This window comes from Mchenga conophoros, linkage group LG12 (genome assembly GCF_057382185.1).
Source record: "Mchenga conophoros isolate Kocher_MC1m ecotype Shallow Benthic linkage group LG12, M_conophoros_male_GT1.1, whole genome shotgun sequence".
Lineage (NCBI taxonomy): Eukaryota > Metazoa > Chordata > Actinopteri > Cichliformes > Cichlidae > Mchenga > Mchenga conophoros.
This window is the reverse complement of record NC_140537.1, coordinates 27,702,649-27,719,793: the sequence shown is the minus strand read 5'-3', so window position 1 is coordinate 27,719,793 and position 17,145 is coordinate 27,702,649. Positions and strand designations below refer to the sequence as shown.

Below are 17,145 nucleotides of genomic sequence, written 5' to 3'. Positions count from 1 at the left end.
CCAATTACTTCTGCCAAGTAAGCCGTGTGATTGGTTTGGTTTGTTGGTCCGTTTTTAGCAGGATTACTCAAAAAGTTTTGGACAGATCTGCATGAAAACTTCACAAAAGTGGGGCTTGGCCCAACTTAGAAATGATTAACATTTGGAGTCGATACCAATATGGATCTGAATTCAAGGATTTTTTGGAAGGATTCGCTGCTATTGTGAGACGGGAGTAAATTGGACATTTTGTGTCACATTCTAACAAATGCACAATTTTAATATCACAGTTAAATCTGAGAAATCTCTTAATGTTTTTATGAAGATACAAAAAAACGAATCCAGATACACAACTCATGAATGGTGCAGAGGTAATATTAAGCCTTGACAGAGGTATGCAGCCTCAAGTGGCCTTTTTTAAGTGCATTACATTTAAGCGAAAGACCAGCAAAGAAAACAAACACTAATGAAAGAGTAAAGCCTTCTCAATGACTTCAAACAACAGACTAATCTGCAGTGCCTACCAAAAGTTTAGAAGTACTCTGCTTCCTGGTCAAATAGCTGTTAGAAATAAATGATTGCCCCACTAATCATAAACCAGATGGGATGCTGTGTCACTGCAGGATGTTGTATAGATCTCTTCAATTGTGGATAAATCTGTAACAGTATTACCAACAATCTCCATGCTTCACGGCAGGAACGACATCCTTTCACCTTCTCGGAGTCGCAGTGGGCTGAACCAAAAATCTAAACCCCAAAACTTCGACTAAGATCAAAGCCCAGAAACCCATTCTTTGTGTTTCTTTGTAGGGATGGATATTGATAACAGTTTGTTTGATACAAATCCCTTAATCCCTCCTGATCTGTGTACAAAGAAGAACAAAAAATTAAGACTATACAGATTTTTCCCCCCAGCTTTAGAATCACGTATTTCACCTGTGGAAAAGCTCAACTCCTGTGAATTTGACATCATGGTTTTGCAACTACCAGAGGAAAAAATGGATTGGACAATGTAAAGACCAGTCTTGATTCCCATCCCTTTTTCCTGGCCTAAGCAGTTCTTTTCTTCTTATCGGTTTCCCTCAGGGGAGGTTTCTTTGCAACAATTCGACCATGAAGGCCTGATTCACAGCCTCCCTTGAACAGTCGATATTGAGATGTGTCTGCTGTTTGAACTCTGGGAAGCACTGATGTGGGCTCTAATCTGAGCTGCCGTTAATTGTTCATCTCTGAGTCTCTAAGAAGTTATCCTCTGCGGCAAAGGGAAGTCTCGGCCTTCCTCTCCTGAAGCAGACAACACGATAGCCATTTTTGTTTGATAGATTTTACGACTACACTTTCTAAACTGACTGACCTTGGTGTCTGAAAGTAAAGATAGAGTGTCTTTTCTGTTTACTTAGTGGAGTGGTCCTTGCCATAACATGAATTACTGCAGTAGCTCAAGGTCACTTCCGGCATATGAACACTATTGCAGTCCAGAATAACTGAATCTGAAGTTGGTTATAATTTTATTAACAGTGTTTAAAATTGTTAAACCAAACCTTTAGAAAACTAAGATTCAGCAAGTCAGATTCCTGAACAGCAGACTAAGAAAAGCATTTCTTTAAGGACTTGGATTTAACCACAGCAGTCGTGATGAAATATGACAGCTGCCCAAAAAACTGGAACCAAACTGTTCTCTAAAATATCCATAAATGCTTTAAAATTTGATCTTTCATTGCCTGACATTAAGGTCCTTGGCTGTGTACTCAAACTTTGGATAAACTGTGTAATTACTCTATAAAATGCTCTTCATTTGTCTCAGAAACTGGAAATAAATTTTGCTATAAAGACTGCGTTAATGAGTACATCAGATAATGAGAGGGGCCATGAAGCTGGTGGTTCATTAAACTACTTGATAAAGTGTGTGGGGACATTATAATCATGTGGAGTTCAGCTGCTCCTGTAAAATGTTCCATTTTCTTTGGACATTACACAACTGCACCAAACAGCTTGCAGCTCATATTTGGTTGATTCTGCTCTCCTCATCTAAACTTTAGGTTTTGTGGAAAGAGAATGGAGGTTTCTGCCACAACTTTCAAAGTGCACGGAGAAGAACAAGGGTCCTAAGAGGTCTAAGATAATTCAGGGTGACACCCTGATGAAGGCCACAGACCAAAATGTCTGATCAAGTAATAAAATTGTTCCTTATACCTTAAATGTTGCTGGGGCTTACATTAGTATATCAAAGTCTGAGCCAATCCTCATTTCTTTATATTTTGCTAGGAATATGTTAAGGTGCAGTGATTTATTGAAACGTGGAAACGAACACGTAAATACAGTATGTAAGGCATAGTTTATGCCTTGAAAGTCAATATTTGATATGTTTATTCTTCAACACAGTCTGAACTCTTGGACAAGCTTCCTCGTCTTTTCTTAAGAACTTTTCAGGATTAGTTCTCCAGACTTCTTGAAGGAGATTCAAAGCTTTTCTTTGGACACTGGCTGCATTTTGGTCCGTTCTCCGTCAAGATGATCTCACACTGCTTCAATAATGTTGAGGTCTGGGGAGACAACTCCATGACTGATAGTGTTCCACTGTGGGGGGGGTTTTCTTATCAGTTATGCTTTTACTGCACTGGAAGTGTTTTTATGATCAACATTATGCTGAAAAATGATGCTGTTTCCAGTCAGATGCTTTCTGATGGTACCTGATATGCATTTTGACAAGATTCCCAATACCACTTGCTGAAATAGAGTCTTAAACCATGACAGACCACCGTGTTTTACAGATGGCTGTAGACATTTTGAACAAAAATGTCAAATGTGGATTCATCACTCCATCAAGAACTATTGTCACAGATTTTTAGTCAAGTTCTTGTATAATTTGGCACACCTCAGCCTCTTCTCCTGGTTTGCCTTCCCTAAGAATGGCTTCTTGACAGCAACCCTACCACCATTTCAGAGGAGTGGATGGATGAGTCGGAGGGCTGGATGCATTTCTCAGGTTCTGTGTCAGGTCGATTTTTTCTCTCTAAAGGAGATGACTTTCAGATACTGTTCATATGTTGTTGATAATTTTTAGGTCTTTTTTTTCTTCTGTCCTCTACCTATCCAGTTAAGGACACACTGCACCCAAGATACACCAAGTTTTCAGCTAACAACTCTGTTTATGCCTTTCAAACTGTGTAGATCCATAGATTCGACTAAAAAAAATAAGAATAAATGTTTCGGGACAGGCTGCTAGAAATAAAGCACCTAAAATAAAATTGTTTCTTCACTAAGATGTCTGCTATTTTTAGAAACAACTCTTTGTTCATCCCTTGTGTTTGGTGCCTAATTACCGAAGTATTGATTCACAGATCAGTGTTAAGTGGGTGAAGAAACAATAAAAAAAAACATCCCTCTGGGTGGAAAAAGCAGGTAATGTCCAAACAAAAACTGAAAGGCCTTCAGAACCTTGAACATTATTTCTCAAGACCACTTTAAAACATTACAAGAAAGCCTGGCTTCTTTAGATACCCAAAATATAAAGAAATGGGGCTTTTTGCACAGCACCTTATATCTGCATACAATCCTTTTTTTTTTTTTAAATAATGCATTAATTAAGCTTTTATAACAACTTTTTATATTTTTGCTAATGAACTGGTGCCACTTAGTCAACTGGGCTAATTCAATTAGCGTTTAAACAATCATTATAAAAAAGGTGAAGCACTTAAATACACAGAAAAAGTTGGAGACAAAAATGACAGGATGAAAACAGAGCCGTCAGAGTAACGATCACGAGTTGAGTTGTACGAGCAGTAAAAGCACATCACAACAAAAAGGTCAGCACTGCAGCTGTTGTATAAACAAGTCCAGAGAGACTGCTTAGCAAAGACATTACACAAAGAATGAATGTTTGCAAAGTGCAACAAAAAATGCATTTTCAGCACAATATTTACACAGATAATATAAGGAGCTTTAAACTACAGAAATAAAATTGGATCCAAAAGGAAAATGGCAGAATCCAATAACACTAAAATGTCGATCATATTGATTTATTTATATTGCATTTTACGGTTTGTTTCACATAACTGAGAGGCAGCATGAATAAATAACCTAATACGCACAAACAAAAAAATATATACATACATTTGGGAAAACAAAACAGCAAAGTTTTCTTGCTTTTTCTTGCCTGCAAAACAAAAGTGAATCTACCTAGGCAAACTGAGGTTAGGGAATACTTTTTGCTGTCTGTTATGTAGGTGTATGCAGTCTTGCTTCAGCACCTGAACTGAGGATAGCAGTGCAGAGGCGGCAGGATAAGAAAAATGAGCGTACTGGATGGAGAGAGTTAAAAGATGGAGTTTGAAAGAGTGGAGCTTTGTAAACTGTAGTGCGGCACTTCCTTGGTGGACAAAGCTGAAATGAGAAGAAGTTATGCCAGCGTGGGTGGCACTATGCAGTCAACCAGCGAGCTACATGTGGCAAAGCCAGTCATAAGAATGCTCTTTCTGTTGTGTGGTGATGCTGGTAAAATCTTTAAATTATAAAAAAAATCAGGGCCTGTATTTCCAGAGTTAGGCATATGAATAGTAGAGAATTGCGAAGCACAAAAGAAGAGTAGTCTCCACACTGAAGAGTGCAATTTCCAGTATTCAGAGGTGTCGCTTGGCAATCATTCATATGAAAAGCAGGTCATATACAGAAAGACGGCTCTACCTACTATTATGACATCATGTGACATGTAGCTCAGAAGGTAGAAGGTCATCTTGCTGGTTGGTGGTCTGCGTTTGATCTCAGATACTTCCTGCCCACGTGTTAAAGTCTACTTGCTTAAGACCCCAATTACCCTCCCTGCCCCTAGTGGTTATGGTTAGGTAGTATCTTCGTGGCACCTTACTGCCAATAGTTTCTGTGTGCATACTTGTATGGCTCAGGTTGTGGGTATATAAATCTTGCTCTGACCACCTGACTCCTGTTTGGGAAGAAAAAAGGTTCTAATTTGAGTTTTTCTGTGAAAACTTAGTTTAAGGTAAAATTAGGTTCAGAAAAGTGGCAGTTTCAGTCTGTAAGTTTGTAGGAAATGATTGTGAGGTAATGGAAACACAAGTGTGTGTGTAAATGGGCATGTGGGAGGCAAATTGTAAGGCACTTTGATAAAAGCCCTATATAACGTCAGTCCATTTATCAGTCCATATCATAAAATGATCTAATAGGAACATAAAAATGCCCTGAAGCTAAAATGTAACACCATTAGATTTTTTTTCCCCCGAGCTTGAAGTATATGTGCCAGCTCTTTTTCATTTGAAAGTGTAGGTGTAGGTTTCCACTATTTACTGGAGAATTACAAAGTACAGTTTTGTTTGCCTGTATGACTTTTCTCATGTGATGCTTGAAATAAATCCCAGGAAGCACACACAAAGCACCACTGAGCTCACAATACTCCTTTCACAGAACCTGGGATACACAACCTGTAACAAATATGAACAAATTAACATTACCAACTAAAGTACAACTAAATACTATTAGGAGGAAGGAGGCAAGGAGGTGGAGGGTGATGTGTTTTTGGAAGCAATGAAGCAACGATGATGCAGAGCTCAGTGGCAGACTTGAAAAGCACCAAATCTATATATGGCTTGCCTTTTGTAAACAGACAGGTGGTGGGCACATATAACTGAATGTCCTACATATTATAACCAACACATCTATAAAGACTTAATACACTGAAGTCTTTGAAAATGCTCTCTATTGCAAAACATAATGTAAAGTGCTGGTATCACCTTTTTTTTCTTTTTAAACTGCTCATAGTGTCGACTATTCACAATGTAAGCAAATGTTCATTGTTCCGAGATTTAAACAGGAAAAGCCATTTTAAGATGACAGCACCCACGGCCATTATGGTTCTTTAATGTGCGATAAGCAAATATGCAGTTTCTTACCTTTTCCATCATCTGGCAAAACAAAATGCTTCCAAGCACGTGGATGCTAAAACTTTGAATAACAATATCCTCATCTTTACTGGATTCTATGATGCTGAAGCTTGCATTTAAAACGCTTCATTGGTTAATGCTACTGCTATCTCCATAGCTGCCAGCAGAGCTGTTAAATAGTATGCCTGCTCACATCAATGTGATAAAACTGCTGCTCTTTCTCTATGCAGATTTACATTTGCACAGTCACGACTCCCGAGACCATCACCTCAAAGTTGCTCTGCAGTGAATACGAATAACATGCCTGCACCTTTGACAGCTGGTGAATTGGACACCTTGGAAGTCGGATATCACGTCCAACAGTCACGACAGTTGGACTTCTTTTAAATCTAAGACCTTACTGCTAATTGGCATTCAGGATGTGGGCTCTATCCATGCAGGTGCTTTTATAATGGAGATTCAGTTGCTTTAAAGTTGTATTTCATGTGGTTGTTCTGGTATTTTCTGTGCATGTCCTGTAGGCAGTTTGGGCCAGCGCACAGCCAGTCCCACAACGGTGCCTTTTGAGAACAAACTACCATAATAAACATATCGGAGAGCTGAATGTTAAGTAGTGCTACTTAGAGAACGATGAGTTAATATCCGTGGGAAGAAAATCACGGCCAACCAGATCTTAAGGCTTCATAACAGATGTGGGCCTTAAATTTCAACTGTCACTTCAGTGTCTATGAAGCCTACTCACTTCAGACGTTGAAATGAGTCATTTCAACTTTTTTATGTAACTTTTCAGTCTATCCAGTCTTTTTACTTCTCTCAGTGGAAAGATGTGGAACCAGCTCTATACTGGACACAACAGAAGAGAGATGAAGGAGCTACAGGGGCTCAGGAAAGCCAGTGGTCTTCTGTACCTTATAGGAGCAAAAGTCCGGCTCCTCGCAGTCAGAATCGCTGTGATAAGGGTCGTCAGAAGTGGTCCAGGTCAGAGGACCCTCCTGTTTCTTCCAGAAATCACAGATGGGAACATCCCTGGGAACCTCCAGAGGATAGTGGGCAGAACAGACAGAAGCAAGCTCTGGTTAACATAATATGCAAAATATAATGGAGACCACAGGATAAATGGATGACATTGTGTCTTTAACTCTTTCCCCCATAAAGACGTCATTTGACGACCGCCCTGCACCCTTAACCACGAGTTTTGATATCTCAGTATCTATAAATAAAGATGTGGTTTGACCACCACTGGAGTAGTTTTTTCCAAGGGAACCTTTATAGACAGAGCCTTCTGGTGAAAACCCAGACACTTCTTTTCCTGTAAGCAGACCTGAAATGCATTCAGAAAAAGGCTTCAAGAGTTACTCCTAGTGGGCTTTAAAGGGGTAAAGAGTTAAATGAACCTGATTTCTACTGAAGTCTAAAAGCAATGCAATAGAACGCTCTCTAGTACAACACCATCCTCTGGTGAACTGTGGCCTCATTAGCGGTGCTGGACTGCATTAGATTGTGGAGGTGTATGATATAAAGTCTCCAATGAGTACAGAGTAACTTAAATAGTTATAAAACCAAATTCAAACAAAGAAAACATTAAAGAGTTGAAGGTAACATTAAAATTGCATCTTTGGGTAAAACACACACCAGATCTATTACATATTTAATTCATTAAACTACCTTTAGGACAAGATTTCAGTGCAGTTTTGTTTGTTAAATTATGCAGTTTTATAAGGCCCAACTTTTAAAACTATTAAAATTTTTCTTACTTCTTCCTGGATCAGGATGCCACAGTGAACCAGACTGTCAATGGCATCCAGCGCGAAACTCTGGGAAGACTGACAAGGCTATTGAGAAAACGTGAGAGGGCAAATGATTCAATGGTGAGGCAAGGTTACAAACAGCTTCAGCCAATCACATATCTAAAAAATACAGAGGGAGACGGCTGACAGGGAACATAAGGTGTGTAGTAGAGACGTAGGAATCATCTTAGAACGAGAATAAGGGGTGCCCGGGAGGGGAATCAGAGCAGGAGAGATGTTTCTCTGTGAGGAATGGGGAGAGAAGTGTAGCTGCAAGCAGCAGAGACAAGAAAGAGCAGCTGCCGAAATGAAAGGTGGGGAAACAAAAAGGAATAGTATTTCTGGCTCAGATTCGGAGCCCTTGAAGTCAGTTTGATGGAGCATGTGTACACACACACACACACACACACACACACACACACACACACACACACACACAAGCGCACACACAGATACACAGTGCACGCATACAATCCAAAACCTCTCTCTGGCTGAGACAGAGGCAGCAGAGCAGGATGAATGGCTGTTCAGCTCCATTAAACATCCATTGAATGAGACACGCTGGCTGTGTGTGTGTGTGTGTGTGTGAGATATGAATTCAAACTCACTGGCATGAAGCCCGGAGGCAGGAGATGGCAGAGCTGCAAGGCTCTTGCAGTGAGCTCAGACTGGCAGAGCACCACATCAAACTCCGTGTCACCTTTGACCTCCACTCCTTCCACGTCACTCCGCACGCTGCTGCTGACGCCACTGTGAGCCACCTCGCACAGCATGGCTGACACCGCACACGCTACGAACACAAACAGTTTATTGTTTGCCTCCTCAAGACCAAATGTGCAGCACAGGTGTTGTGTGGCAAAGCAAGTGTTTGTTTATGACAGCTAAGTAGGTTACAATTTGGCTGAAATCTGTTAGCCATTACACACGCTCTTTGGAAAATAGATACACTGATGAGATTTTGCTGATAAGCGTGAGCTAGGATTTCCGTCATTTACACAAGTGTTATTAAGTCTTTGTTTACATTCTCAATCCCAATTATCCATTCTTTTTCATGTCCTGGTGGAAAAGTCTTGACATCCAGATTGTTCATGTTCCTAAACTGTGCAGCTGTCACACCTCGGGAAATTCAAACCTGATGGAGAAACCTGTGAAGTAAATCCATTTTCCTTATTTTATTAAATTCCATACAGCACCAAATCAAAACAGCAGTCACCTCCAGGCAGTTTATACTGTAAAGTAAAGACAAAACAAAAAAGTAAACAAAAATTTAAAACAATGACTTGAGATATTCCTGTTAACTAGTTTAATAGTCATTAACTGGTCAACTAGTCTAAAAATAAGAACACACATATGTGAGATCGATTAACAGAGTGCTGTTAATTTTAGCTGTGCTGTGCTAAGTTATCATCCACAGTACACTGCCTGCACTCAGTGTGGTTAGGTATTGCTCCAGCCTGACAGTTATATGTAATTTTACTCTGGCTCTGCACACTTACAGCCATTTATTTTCTGCATCAAATTACTGCAGAACTGCGCTCATTCATGGACCTTTTCACCTCGCTTCTTTAAAACTTCCCATCGCATAAAGAAGGTCGGCAAGTGTCATTGTAACCTCTTGATGACAGGGCACTGCCAGTGTATATTAATAAAATAAAAGAAGGATTTTATTTTGCTACTTGTTTAACTGACTAGTATTTCTGGTCCCAAGTAGTGAGCAGCAACACCTCAAGGGCACACGACTACTATGGACAAAAGCTCAGGCTTCAAACAGCTTTTTTCCTACTCTTGGCTCCGGATGAGGTTAATAAAAGTGGGCGTTTCTATTATGGTAATCTCGACCACCCTTTTAACTTATCTGTTTGCAAAGTGGTAAAACTGCTTGTTGCAGGCTTGGGAATAACCTGAGGGACCGCACCATGCCCAGCATAACATAAATCGTTATGAATCATGAAAAGCTAATCCAGTAGAGTCCAAGAATAAAACTGTGAAGCAGGAAATGAGCATAACACAGCCACTTTAAACAAAAACCATTATGGAGGCGGGGGAGATTTGACTATTGCTAACCCCAAATGTGTGTTTATCATATCGCTCTTTCGATTTGCTACAACATCACAACAACGTACTGTATACAGGACCTGATGCAACTTATTTTTACCACTTGAGGTTAGCACCCATGTATGAATATACAACAAAGAGACTTTCAGCAGTACAAAGCCCCCTGCCCACCAGTTTCACTTCCTATACAACCAAAAGAGGTCATGCAGGAACAGTGAATCATGCTGGAGAAGTAGCTTCCTGTACTTCAAACCATTATTTTTACCTCCACCAGGAATCCAAAAATGGGGCTACAGTTTCTATGGCTTCATTCCTGTCTGCCTGTCAGCATGAAAATAAGATTTCAGCAGATAGCTCTGGGCTTGAGGATCTGGTAAAGTATAGATTTACGGTTTAGGATTTCTGCCATTAGACGATTACCATATATTACTGTCATGTATTATCGCTCTGTTCCCAACCAAAACACCAAAGAAAAACACAAGACACTGGATAATTCTGTAAATTAAAACACCAGATATTCAGTGCCAATACTCTTTAGATTATTGCTTTCAGCAATATCTGTGGTACAGGTGTAGATTGTTTAAAAAAAAAATGTGGGGGAAAAAAATACAGCTGCGGATATTAAAACACAAAAATAAAGTGTAGGTCTGTGACAGAAGGCAAATTATGTCTTTTAAAGGAAATGAATGACTTGGACGCCCATCCATAATCAAACCTCCACACTTCTATTTCCTCCTGCTCGCATCCAGGCCATCTATTTCCTGAATGCATAATGGGAATGGAAATAAAATGTAAAGAGCACAATCAGCATATGTGAACACCATATGTTGGTTATGATAAACTTTCAGTATGTGCCCATTATCATAATTTTACACAGGAGATAACACAATCAAACCAGGGATTTCCGGTCTCTATCCAAAAGAGGAGGTTTTTAATGGTGCCACGTGTAATACAGTTTGATTCAATTACATGTATTCCATACAACTGTGACCCTAATGCACATCTTGCATTTGTAGTCTGATTTGCTGTCCATGTCTTGCTCATGGATGGTCACTGAAGCAACTGCCAACTGTCTACAAGACAGTTGATGTACAGTTTAGCTCTCAGGGCCTTATTTGTAGTGACTGAAATTGAAATGCAGCCACAGAAAGATCTAAATAAAACCTGTAAGAGTTATCTGACAGGCTTCAGCCAACAAAAACTAAAATACTGCAACTCTAGTACTGTTGTTTTAAATTTGACATATACTATATACTACTACTTTGATATACTATCACTGGCCAGTCACATGAAAGCTCGATACATTTAGACACGCAGACATGATCAAGACAATCTGCTGAAGTTCAAACTGCATCAGAATGTGGAGGAAAGGTGATTTAAGTGGCTGTGTAGATGGTACAGTTGGTGATGCAAGACAGACTGATAATTTCAGAAACTGCTGACCTACTGGGATTTTCCCACTCAACCATCTCTAGACTTTATAGAGAATGGTCAGAAAAAGAGAAAATATCCAGTGAGCTGCAATTCTCTGGGCAAAAATGCCTTGCTGATGTCAGAGGTCAGAAGAGGATGCCAGACTGACAGGAAGGCAACGATAACTTACATAACAGCTCGCTACAAATAGGGCATGCAGAAGAGCATCTCTGAATGTACAACATGTCATCCCTTTGTCACCACATGTACTCAGCTTCTGATGGCTCCTTCCAGCAGGATAATGAGCCATGTCACAAAACTCAAACCATCTCAAACTGTACTTTGAGATGGTTACTCAAATGATCTCCACAGTCATCAGATCTGATTCTCTGTCAACAGTGTTGGGGAGTAACGGAATACATGTGCCGCCGTTACGTATTTAAAAACACTAAATATGAGTAGCTGTATTCCGTTACAGTTACAGTTTAAAAAGGTGGTATTCAGAATACAGTTACTTTGTTGAAATAAATGGATTACACGCCGGTATTTTCCTGTTTCATATGTTAGGCTATGCCCTCTCTATTTTTGGCAATTCCACGCACATTAAGAGGCTCAAATGCCTGTGTCTCAATCTCATAATGACGTGAACAAATGTTTTTTAAATTATTTAATATGAAGGCAATAGGCAGAGTGTTATAGGTGTAGTCCTAAAGAATGTAGCCTCATGGGTAGTGTAGTCCGTGCTGCAGGGAGAATGGCCTGCCATACCCGTTATCTGTCTGTGAGCACGAGGAGGGAGAAAAAGGAGAGTGGAAAAGCACGAGTTGTCACCGATCAGAAACGGGAGATGGAAGCATGTAAATATAATAATAACCACTTCAGCCAAGAAGAGTGCCTGACGAGCCCAGTTGTAAGTAAGCTATTAAGACTCGACTGTACACTGTGTTCATGTTTTCCTCTGAAACAATAAGTTCCGTTGGAGCAGCCTTTCAACGCCTCTCTCTGTCTCTCGCTAGCAAAGTTGACCCAGACAACAAAGTAAAGCTATTTTTGGCTACGAGCCCGTATTAGCCAGAGGTCCCTTTACTACGGTTCAGAGCCGCGGACCTGTTTTATATACGCACGGAATAGTTTTGTATGCGAGATCGCTGCTAAAAGTGCAGCGTTACCAAATGTCAACCTACTCTTACTCATTTTATATTAAGATTTAAACATCTAGTTGGTATTGGTATGGCGAGTAGCCTTTAGTAATAGTAACAAACCACACAGCAATAGTACATTCACGTAGTTGTAAAAAAGCATGATAATATATTAAGCAATCCAAAGTATTCAGAATACGTCACTCTCATTGAGTAACGTAACAGAATACATTACAATATACATTTTGGGGCATATATTCTGTAATCTGTAGTGGATTACATTTTATAGTTAACTAAAACTAAACTAAAAACTAAAACTAGATGTAATAAAAATCTTAGTTAACTAAATTAAAATAAATATTCGACTTTTGAAAAAACAAAACAAAAAAACAAACAATTCTGTGAACCTTTAAAACGAACTAAACTAGAGGAAATATCCTTTGATTAAGTGCTTGTTATTTTGGTAACACATTTTTATCAAAACTTGTCTGATGAGGCTTTGATGGACATATTTATTGAATCATTTGGACATCTACAAGACCGTGAGTCGATGCTTTAAAAAGTTCTTTGTTTTTGCAGTAATACCTGTATTAATTTTCTTAAATCTTGCATCTGACATATGCCCTCTATACAACAATAATTAATAAAGACTAAAACTAAAGCTGAAAGTACTAAAAAAACTAAAGTGAAACTTCACAGTTTCAAAAAACTACTAAAATGAGCCTACCTGCTCTGGAAAGTAACTGAAACTAAACTGAATTAAAGGCAAAAAGTCAAAACAAAATAAAAATTGAACACTAATAACAACTTAAAAACTATACTATCTCTGTGCTTTATCATCCAATAGAGCAACTTTAGGATGTGGTGAAACAGCAAATTCACATCATAAATGTGCAGCCGATATACCTGACGCAACTATTCCCAGCGCACCCCCACTATACGTTTAGGTTCGAGTTCAAGCATTATATACGAATCTCCACATACTCCTAAAGCTGGAAGCGATGGACATTAAAGAAATGTAAACTTAAAATGAAACTGTTTAATTCCACTGCTGACACTTGCTAGTTTAAAAAAAACTCTTTCTGTGTGCACACTCCCTGACACTGCTAAAAACTTGCTACCCCCTAAATGTCACGCATAATAAATTCTTAAAATTAAAATGTTTTCTCTAGAATTGATTTTCCAAGCTGACATGCCAACAGAGTAACTGCCAAGGCCTCCTACGAAAAATACGGTGCCTGCCAGAACACATGGTGATGGTGACAAGATGATAGATAAATAAACGTCCACGAAAATTATGTTACCTACATAAAACGCATGCCTTCAAAGTCACTCACCCCCAACAGCCTCCGAAATAAAGGCGTGTGTGACCGTCTTTGCCATGTAGGAGAGGTGAAGTGTGGCAGCAAGAGAAGGACAGGGCACAATCAATGGGTCTTTCCTAGAATTGGAGAGGTGTGTACCAAAAGGAAAAATAATAAAAGGTAGAATGTATTATTGATGAGCAACAGCTCATCAGCATTTTTCTTTTATGACAGGAAACTGACTTGGATGGAGCAGCAGCTATGATGAGGTGAGGGGCGAGCAGAGACAGGGAGTAGTGGACAACCTCTGTCAAACTTCCCCCAAAGCCGACGTCTTTGTTCCTGAACAAAAGTTCCTCTGTGAGCCAAGCCACATCACGACACAGAACAGATGTACTTACACCCTGCGGAGGAGAGAAGGAGGAAAAATCTAATTCCAAAATCAGACATGAACATTAACCATCTGCTGACATTAGTTAGAGACTGGTGGGTATGACTCAGAAAATCACTGTCACACTCTACTACACTTGCACGAAAAAAAAAACAATATGAGCCGCTTGGAGTGTTGATGGATCCTTAGAGGGGTAGCAGCAGATTTTAACACTCACAGCAGCAAGAGGAAACTTGTTTGCATCTACACAGGGGCTGACAAACGAACCTTGCGATGTTTGTACAGCAGAAGACTGGACATAAGACTGGTGGGCATCACAGCCATGCAGGAAGTTGCAGCTAGACGCACACATACACACAAACACACACACAGATTATGCAGCACAATTTGCATACCATTATAGACTCATTTACTATTCAGCAAGGAAGATAATCCTGTACTTACAGAAGATGAGGTGGAGGATGATGGCAATGCTGAGGTTTCTCTCCGACCGACTTGGCTCTTGAAGTTCAGATGCATAATAAGAAGACGGCAGGAGCCACGACACTCTCCTCTGCCCGAATGCACTGCCAGCGCTTCAAAGAAAAAAAGGGGGAGTGAAAAGAGAAGAATACCAGCATAAATTTAGATTTTCATTTATTTATCTTATATAGAAGAGATGATGCCATAGAAAGAGAGACAGAAGGATGTGGCGCTCAAAGTGTTCTATGTAAAGAGAGCTGGTCTCTTGTCCCCGATGGCAAAGAGACAAATAACAACTGAAATGGGAAAACTGATGAGCAAAACAGCTTGTTGTGCTGACACAGTAGATGTTCACACCAGTTTCAACAGTTTGGTGGTACATCGTACTTTAGTTTTCCACACTGTATCTTTAACTGAATTAAAAGGGATGTTGTTGTAACTTCGTGCAATCGTAGCAGAAGTATAATCTGCATGGAAAAAGAAGAGAAACTTTGGAAACACTTTTTCCGATGTGTTTCCGATCCACTGAAATTAATGCTAAGGATCCCAATTGACATTTATTTCATCATGTTACATCCCCCAGGAGGATGTCTCTTCTCCCTACTAACCCTTTGTTTTGTACTAATAGTAACAGTAAAAATGAGTCCAGAGAATCCATGGACGACAGGGTAGTCTCATATTAAACAATGGCATCACATCCTTTTTCCAGGCCAGATCTGCAAGCCTCAACTTCATCCGACGAGAGAGACACCCAGGTAGTTACATGGGTCTCTTTCCTATACTGCTAGAATAGGAAAGGCTTATCTTTTAAGGCTTCAAATGGAATCATAATTGTCCCAACTTGCAGTGACTGATTAGAAGTTTTATTATTGATCCACATGCTCAATATCCCAGCAGGCAAGTCCTTGCAGCAAGATGTAGAGCATGCTTAAAAATTACTTTATACTACTGGACATGGGGGGCAGCTCCACAAACAATGAAAATAAGATCTTACAGAAGACTGACATTTAGCATAATACTTGGACAAGGCTGGATTCCCTCAGGAACAATGTACAGCCTGTGTAAAATCTTGAATTGCCTCTCCCAAGCAGAGTTAAAGACCAGGACACTGGAGAGCTGCACAGGCCATAGAGGCCACTCCAGGCCTCCGGCTCTATAGTAACCAGGTCAGATTCCAATCTGCCTTTTACTTTGTCAGCATTATCTACATGGAGGCTCAAGAGGATCTTATAAAGCCTCTTGGTAAAATATTTAAGTTGTATATTATATGGGAGAAATGCTGAGACCTCCAGTGAAATTTATAATGCCTACTTATCAAAGGTACTTTAACTGGCTGTAACAAAGCCTTCTCAGCTTTGGGGAAAATAAAGTACAACTTTACTTTTCTTATTTTGATGAAGATTAGGCAGCCTAGTAAGTATAAATGAGCTCACAGACATTACTAAAGGTCTAAGTATATACATTTTTACCACATGTGACTGCAGTGGGGTATTTATAATTATCTAGTATATTTCTTTTTCTTTAACATTTTTTAGAGGTATTACATTATAGAACTGGAAACATTATTTATTTAATTTATAGCTAAAAAAATGAAACTATTGTAAAGTGAAGAAAAAAATAATCTCTTAGATTAGGTCTACAGAATAGCTATAAAGCTTTCAGACGCTTTGAAACCAAAACCCGGCATGTGTTTGTAAAGATCAATCATATTTTAAGCAATCTGCATTGACAGCAAATAAACCAAATATAACAGACTAATGGCTTAACAAATAAAATAGTAAAAGTAAAACAAATTGAACACTTTCAGTTTAATTTTGACTCAAATCTAGCTGCAGATCAAATGCACTGGTAAACCAGGAGGGTTGGTGGTGAAAGTAAACAAATCTGCCCACGAACTGTTACATGTTCTAAATAAACATGAGACATTTACGCGTGTACACCCATGCAAACCACCGCTCTCGAGAGGACAAATCGGCTCTGTCGTTTTTTTTTGTCAAAGCCACATGGAGTCACTGGGGACGGGCAAAAGTGCTGCATGCTGTTCTGCAGCAGCCTTTCACGATTCGCTCTTTGTATTCCATATAAGAGCCATCTCACATTAAAACATGGGGTTGCTTTTATTGTGAAGCAGGCTCTGCACTTAGTATGCGATAGTTTATCTAGCGTACAAAATGAGATGATGGCCATTCCTGGCCTTTTTTCTAGCCATCCATCCATCCGTTATTTGTTGCTTATCCAATTCAGGATCCCAGGGGGGCTGGAGTCTATCCCAGCTGTCACAGGTCCAGAGTCGGGGGTAGCCCCTGGTCAGGTCGCCAGTCCATCACAGGGCCAACATGGAGACAGATAATCACACACTCTCACATTCATGGCAAGTACTGACCCAACAGATATCAGGTGACCTTACGTGCATGGACTGTGAGAGGAAACCGGAGAACCCAGAGAGAACTCATGCAGACACAGTGAGAACATGTGTCTGCATGTAAACACAGCTAAATTCAAACCCAGGATCCTCTTGCTGTGAAATGACAGTGCTAACCACTCCACAAAAAACAACTATGTTAATTACTATAATTTATAATTAATATACTTAATGTTGTAAATGGAAAAATACTGAGAGACGCCATAAACAGCAGCACTAGCTGTTCCTTTCTATTTGTGCTCAATGAGTCTTTGGAGGTGTATTAAACCACAACTGCAATTATCACAGCAAACAAAGCA

At 39.6% G+C, this 17,145-nt stretch overlaps 1 protein-coding gene across 11 annotated transcripts in view; it reads right to left on the bottom strand.

Moving 5' to 3' along the window:
- Nucleotides 1–17,145, bottom strand: part of gpat2 (glycerol-3-phosphate acyltransferase 2, mitochondrial) — a 183,986-nt gene that overhangs the window by 5,044 nt on the left and 161,797 nt on the right. For all 11 annotated transcript variants that reach the window (XM_085294945.1, XM_085294944.1, XM_085294953.1 and 8 more), the window contains 7 exons: nt 14,407–14,537; nt 14,230–14,300; nt 13,815–13,975; nt 13,605–13,708; nt 8,269–8,450; nt 7,628–7,705; nt 6,782–6,907 (listed from right to left, as the gene is read on the bottom strand). In XM_085294945.1, the coding sequence (XP_085151071.1) occupies nt 6,782–6,907; nt 7,628–7,705; nt 8,269–8,450; nt 13,605–13,708; nt 13,815–13,975; nt 14,230–14,300; nt 14,407–14,537 (853 nt within the window). The remainder of the gene's footprint in view (nt 1–6,781; nt 6,908–7,627; nt 7,706–8,268; nt 8,451–13,604; nt 13,709–13,814; nt 13,976–14,229; nt 14,301–14,406; nt 14,538–17,145) is intronic.